The sequence below is a fragment of the Aptenodytes forsteri genome, unplaced genomic scaffold, assembly GCF_000699145.1.
Source record: "Aptenodytes forsteri isolate BGI_AS27 unplaced genomic scaffold, ASM69914v1 Scaffold110, whole genome shotgun sequence".
Taxonomy (NCBI): domain Eukaryota; kingdom Metazoa; phylum Chordata; class Aves; order Sphenisciformes; family Spheniscidae; genus Aptenodytes; species Aptenodytes forsteri.
The window spans coordinates 10,459-16,472 of record NW_008794583.1 but is presented as its reverse complement, the minus strand read 5'-3'; the positions used below and the strand labels follow the sequence as shown (position 1 = coordinate 16,472).

The 6,014-nt window shown below is 51.6% G+C and overlaps 1 protein-coding gene across 1 annotated transcript in view; it reads left to right on the top strand.

Annotated features, from left to right (window-relative positions):
- The window catches only part of OTUD7B (OTU deubiquitinase 7B), a 21,581-nt gene that overhangs the window by 12,096 nt on the left and 3,471 nt on the right, over positions 1-6,014 (top strand). The window contains 5 exon segments of the mRNA XM_009272565.2: positions 1,775-1,887; positions 2,532-2,659; positions 3,326-3,475; positions 4,341-4,455; positions 5,628-5,712. Coding sequence (XP_009270840.2) covers positions 1,775-1,887; positions 2,532-2,659; positions 3,326-3,475; positions 4,341-4,455; positions 5,628-5,712 — 591 coding nt within the window.

Sequence of the window (6,014 nt, the reverse complement as noted above, 5' to 3'; positions counted from 1 at the left end):
TACGCCTGCGCCCAACACCCCCCCCCCCCCCCAAAAGCAGGGCCATGACTTCTTCAAGGTGGAAAGTTACCAGACGTCCCCACGCGGCGAGAGAGGGCCCCTCCGTGTCGAGATGTTTTTGCGAACGGGGTAAACTTTTGTTTCCACCTGACACTGAAGGATGTTGTTTACTTTCCAGCTTCCTTTTTAATTTTGGAAGGGCACAAAGATTCCTATCTTGACGGCTTGAAACAATACGTATTGCCCTGTTCGAAGCGGAGTAGTTAGCAGTAAAGTCTCCGATCGCTTATTATTAAAAGCATGCTTTTATGCGTCTCTTTAAACTGCGTGCTCCAGAATTAGCCCTCGGCAAAGTACCGTGACTTGCAGGTCTTAAAAGGACTCGCAAATACTCATAGGACGTGGTAGTGTCGTGCCCTGGTCGTAGTCCTCAGCGCAAGCCGAGGGATCTCGGCAGTGGGTGTGGGACGTAGGTGGTGCGACGGTCCAGGAATTGCAGGTACCGCTTAAGCGGTCGGCTGGAAGTCGAGGATTGCGAGCTCCTCCTTTCCAAACAAGCGCTGAAAGAAGCAGCCCAGGGTGATGGATGTTGCTCTGAATTTCACAACCCGCCCTGGGTGCGATACTCTCCTCCCATGCTTGGCTTCACAAGCTTTAGATCAGCGACGAAAGAATTCGCGTTGACGGCTTAACCGGGAGCGGAGAAACTTAATACCTTATGGAGCAAAGCGGAGGGCTGAACGTGCCATCGGTTACTTCTGGTGCACGGCTTGAAGGTTTTCTTGGCAGCTTTGAGGGTTTAGGATGTTGTGTTTGGATGCTGGAGCTCCGATTATGGAGCCGGGGAAAGGAGGAGGAGGATAAGGCTGCTGCCCTTCCCGTCGCGTTCCTCGGCTTATGACCTTAAACACAGCAGGCTTGAGCTTAGCTTTGTGCGCGGTCTCGTGTTTTAAGGTGTTTCTCCCCTTCCTTGGGATGAATATGGCTTCCGATATCTTTCAACTCCGCGACTGCGTTGGAAGCTCTTTGAAAAGCTTCTGCACGAAGGAGGAAAGGTGCGATTCCTGAATCTAATACTCGACGCAGGCTTTATCGAGTAGGATGGTTGTACCAAAGGCAGCGTATTCCGTAGAGGGACCGCTACGGGGCGGCGGGTGGCTTCAGGGCATCGCGGCTTTGCGAGGAGAGGGCTGTGCCCTGCCTGGGTTTCCCTTGCGGTGCCCGCTCGGTGGAGCGCCGTTTCGGACCGGGACGTGGCGCGTGGCGCGATTGCAGAGCGGGCGTTTTGCAGTCGTAATGTAAGGAAATGCCAGTAAAATGTAGGTTCGCCGTGCGTTGAAATACCAACGCGACCCTTGAAGCGAATGTTTCCGGATGCTGTGGTGTCTCTTCTTGTCTTTTGAAGGGAAATAAATTCTAAAGGCAAACCTGTGTTTTCGCTAGTCCGATTATCTGTGCCCCTGTCTCTTGTCAATAGATTATGTCATCTTTAATACCGGAGGGATTTAGCGTAAGAATAAAGGCTTCCTCTCGATCCGTGGGTTGAAATGTTTACTTCCACCCCGCAAAAAGGCAAACTTCCCTTTCAAGCAGATTATCTCCCCGGCCGGCTTGAGAACACAGATTTGGAAGTGTGCATGTTTTTGCATAATATATTGATTGTTTTTGCATAAATCCCTAGAGAAAAGTTGTGGCTGCGTGTATAAAACTGTACTGAAGAGATTGGAAAATACTCACTCTGAAGCTTTTTGGGGTTTTATTTGCCGTTTTCCAGTCTGGTCTTGTTTACACCGAAGAGGAGTGGCAGAAGGAGTGGAACGAGCTGACCAAGCTGGCATCCAGCGAGCCGCGCGTGCACTACGGCACCAACGGGGGCGGCTGCGGAGGGTACGTGGCGGGGACTGGATTAAAAAATAATAAGTCTAGATGTAAACCGCAGCGAATATCTTCCTTCAGTGGACAGCTCGGGATAATTCTCAAGGGCAGGTCAAGGGACGAGGCTGGGGATTGCTGCTTTGGCCCAGCTTGTAGGGTTTGAAGGGGAAGGATCGCGAGGAACGACGAGAGGTCCATAAAGCATCACGGGGAAACGATTTAAATGCTGCCCAACCCCTTCTCGTGGGGTAACGCATACACTGAGCGGAAAACTAATCTTTTCTCGTGCTCCATCGTGTCGATGGCTCCGAAATGAGAGCAGTAAACAAAAGCTGAGAATTTCTGCAGTGCTCGCTCTGTGTCTCAAGGGCACTTTGTCGCCGCAGCCATCCCAAACAGACACCACTTCTGAGGCTCTTTAGAGAAGAGGCTCCCAGAAGTGCCAGGCAGCAATGGGGTATCTCCTGGAGACAACCCTTGTCTTCCAGTAGGATGTAATTTTGGATCTACATCTCGAATCAGAGCTGAGATCAAACTTAATGCTGTTAATGTGATCTGCCTCTACGTGGCTGCCTATAAAGACCTCTGCCTATTTTTAAAAGCAATGATTAAATGCGCAAGGGGTGAAAATTTGATTTCTTTCTCACTTCCCAAAGCGTTGAAAGCTCGGAAGAGCCGGCGTACGAGAGCCTGGAGGAGTTCCACGTTTTCGTCCTTGCCCACGTGTTGAAGAGACCCATAGTGGTGGTGGCGGACACGATGCTGCGAGACTCGGGGGGAGAAGGTGAGAGCTGCACCCTCTTTTAAAAGTCTTGATGGATTGTGCACGCTCAGACCGCGTGCTTCCTCTCTACCGCATGTTTTCACGGGGTCTTTTCGCTCCACGAAGCCCGATATTGAATCGGAGAGCGGAGCACGGGGTGCGCTGAAGTGCTGCAGGGTGCCGTGGGTGATTCCCGTGGAGGGTATGAGAGACACAGCTCAGCGTCGCGGTCTGATCTTTTGCTGTTTCTAAGAGCATCTGCGTGATGGGTTGTGGTTTTTTTTTTTTCTGCTTCTTTTGCCCCCACACGTGTGCGTAGAGATGGGAAATTCCATTCCCTGCCTGTAGTATTTTCCACCGGCAGACTTAATTTCCTGTCAGAAAAGATGTATCAATTACCGTCATTCTGTGTGCAAATTTTTAAGTTGTCTTGTGGAGGAGTGAAGAAGGGTTTTTTTTATAGAAAGTACAGGTTGGTTTTGCAACTGTGTTCCTCCTGATGTAAAATAGATGTCTATTTTGGGTTGTGGGGGTGGGTTTTTTTTTTTTTAGTGGCCCTCGAGCTGACAGACGATTGCCGGTGAAACCTTGAACGAAGCAAACAGCTTGTTCTGGAGCAGTTTCAGTACAAACAACTCTTAACTCTTTAACCTATTACGAAAAATAACCGCCCTGATTTCTTTCCAGCTTTTGCTCCTATTCCCTTTGGAGGGATCTATCTTCCCTTGGAAGTCCCAGCCAACAAATGCCATCGTTCTCCCTTGGTACTGGCTTACGACCAAGCCCATTTTTCTGCCCTGGTATCCATGGAGCAGAAGGAACCCACAAAAGATCAAGGTAGGTGATAAACAAGATTGATACCAATACAGCATTGAGAGCAGCCCCGCCGAGAGGGACTTGGGGGTACTGGTGGGTGAAGAGCTGGACACGAGCCGGCAACGTGCGCTGGCAGCCCGGAAAGCCAACGCGTCCCCTGGGCCGCGTGGCCAGCAGGGCGAGGGAGGGGATTCCGCCCCTCCGCTCCGCTCCGGTGAGATCCCCCCCGACTCCCCTCGGGGCACTGCGTCCAGCTCCGGGGCCCTCAGCCCAGGAAAGACGCCGACCTGTTGGAGCGGGTCCAGAGGAGGGTCACCAAAATGCTCGGGGGGCTGGAACAGCTCTGCTGCCAGGAGGGGCTGGGAGGGTCGGGGTTGTTCAGCCTGGAGAAGGCTCCGGGGAGAGCTCACGGCGGCCTTTCGGCGCCGCCTTGGCCGTCCTCCCCGGGAACATCGTCTCGGCCCTCCTCATGGACAAGATCGGCCGCCTCCGCATGCTGGGTGGGCATTAAGGAAGACATTTGTTATGCTGGGGGTGGTGAGACACCGGCACGGGTTGCCCAGAGAGGTGGTGGATGCCCCATCCCCGGAGACATTCAGGGTCGGGTTGGACGGGGCTCTGAGCGACCTGATCTAGTTGAAGATGTCCCTGCCCATGGCAGAGGGGCTGGACTCGACGACCTTTAGAGGTCCCTTCCAACCCAACCCATTCTGTGATTCTGTGATGATTCCATGATCCCAAGCACTGGCAGTCGCTGTGTGATTTGGCGCGACACCGGTTGCCGTCAGAGCGGACGTTGCTCTTGGTAGGCACTCCGAGCTCGGCTGCCAACGTGAAAGGTTTGTCCTTTCGGGCAGTAAAAGTGCGCTTTCCGTCCCTCGTGCAGCTGTGATCCCCCTGACGGACTCCGAGCACAAGCTGCTCCCCGTGCACTTTGCCGTGGATCCCGGGAAGGAATGGCAGTGGGGAAAAGACGACAGCGACAACGTCAGGCTGGCCAGGTTGGTTAACCGCAGGCTGGAGCGGTGACAGCTGGAGGGTCCCTTGCCCCGGCCCCAGCCGGGGATTTCTTGTGTCTGGATGGAAGTTGTACTCGGGGTATGAACCTCTTTGGTGGGGATGGAACAGCTTTTTCTTTCACTTCGTTCTCTCCTGACGCCCTGATTTCGGTACGTTTTGGGTAGGATTGTGACACCTCATCAGCTTCGTTCCCCCAAGGTAAAGAGACGATTGCCCCAAATCCTGGGGCTTCAGACCAGGCGTAGCTCGCAAACGAGAAGCAACGAAGGATCGGCTGTCGGATTCACGCAGAAAAAGGGGGATTTCTCCATTCCTCTGTCCCCACCCGAGGATAACAGATATCTCCGAGCGGGGGCCCTGGAGCTGGGAGGATGGCTTGCCGTCAGCCACCCTTCCTATTTTTGCCTCGGACTACGGGCGAGCCGCGTCACGGTTTGGTAGTGGCGAGTTTCCTGTTATTGAGGCGGGAGCCAGCAGCGGCGGGTGTAGCGGTCAGGGAGCTGGCGGCGTTGACTTCTCCGTCGTCTGACTTCGGGTTAGGAAACCTAGAAACCTCCGCGATCAAAGTGTTAAAATTCAGCGCAGGTTTTACCGATACGGTATCTCATTTTGAGGGGTTTGGAGCCAGTAGAAAAGACTCTGTCCCCGTGGTTTTAGTGGAAAGAATCTTTTTTTTTTTTCTTTTTCTTTCTTTTCTTTTTTCTGACAAGTGGAAATTTTTGAGAAAACATCTTCACTCTTTTTCTGAAGTTGTTTTTGTGGAGAGGAGAATCATTTTGAAACTAGCTCTATTTAGGTCTGCGACATCTGCTTTTCTGTTATTTGTCTCATGTACAAGTAAGATTATCTGTCGAGTTAATTTTAATTCGTAGCAAGCTTGATTTTTGACATCCAGGAGTCGTCTTATTTATTCATTTGGGTTTTAACTGAAAGGTTGGGAAGGCTACAAAAATGTTACCTTTTGTACCGCTGCTGTCTCGGTGCAGTTTTCCCTGTTGTGTTAAAACATGCATTTAAATACAGAGATGACAAATAACAAGACGACAAGTAAGAAGGCAAATAACTGTAAATACGGAGGAGGGAACCTCAGTTGTTAAAGTGAAACTTGACTCTAACTTTTCTTTTTTTTTTTCATCCTTGTTTTAAATTTTAGCGTGACGTTATCACTGGAAGCAAAGCTGCACTTGCTGCACAGCTACATGAATGTTAAATGGATCACGTTGCCTTGTGACATGCAGGTAAAGAGCCGAGGAGTGTTTTCTTTACTCTTTTAATTATTTAAAGCTGCTTTCTGCAGGGCAGCAGACGTGAAGTCGTCAGCTGGCTTGCTCTCCTTCACGTGAGGTTGCCCGCGCCTCCAGAAATTGCGGCTAATACTGCTCTGAGCAGATAAACGACTTGGTTTTTTGCCTGTGCCTTTTTTTTCCTAGAGCTTTTCGTGCCCGTTTTTACTCTTCATGCAAACTTGAAGCGCAGCCCTCGTGCGTCCCGCAGGGCAGCCTCTCGTGCAGGTGGCTGGCGGGGAAGACACAGCGCGCCG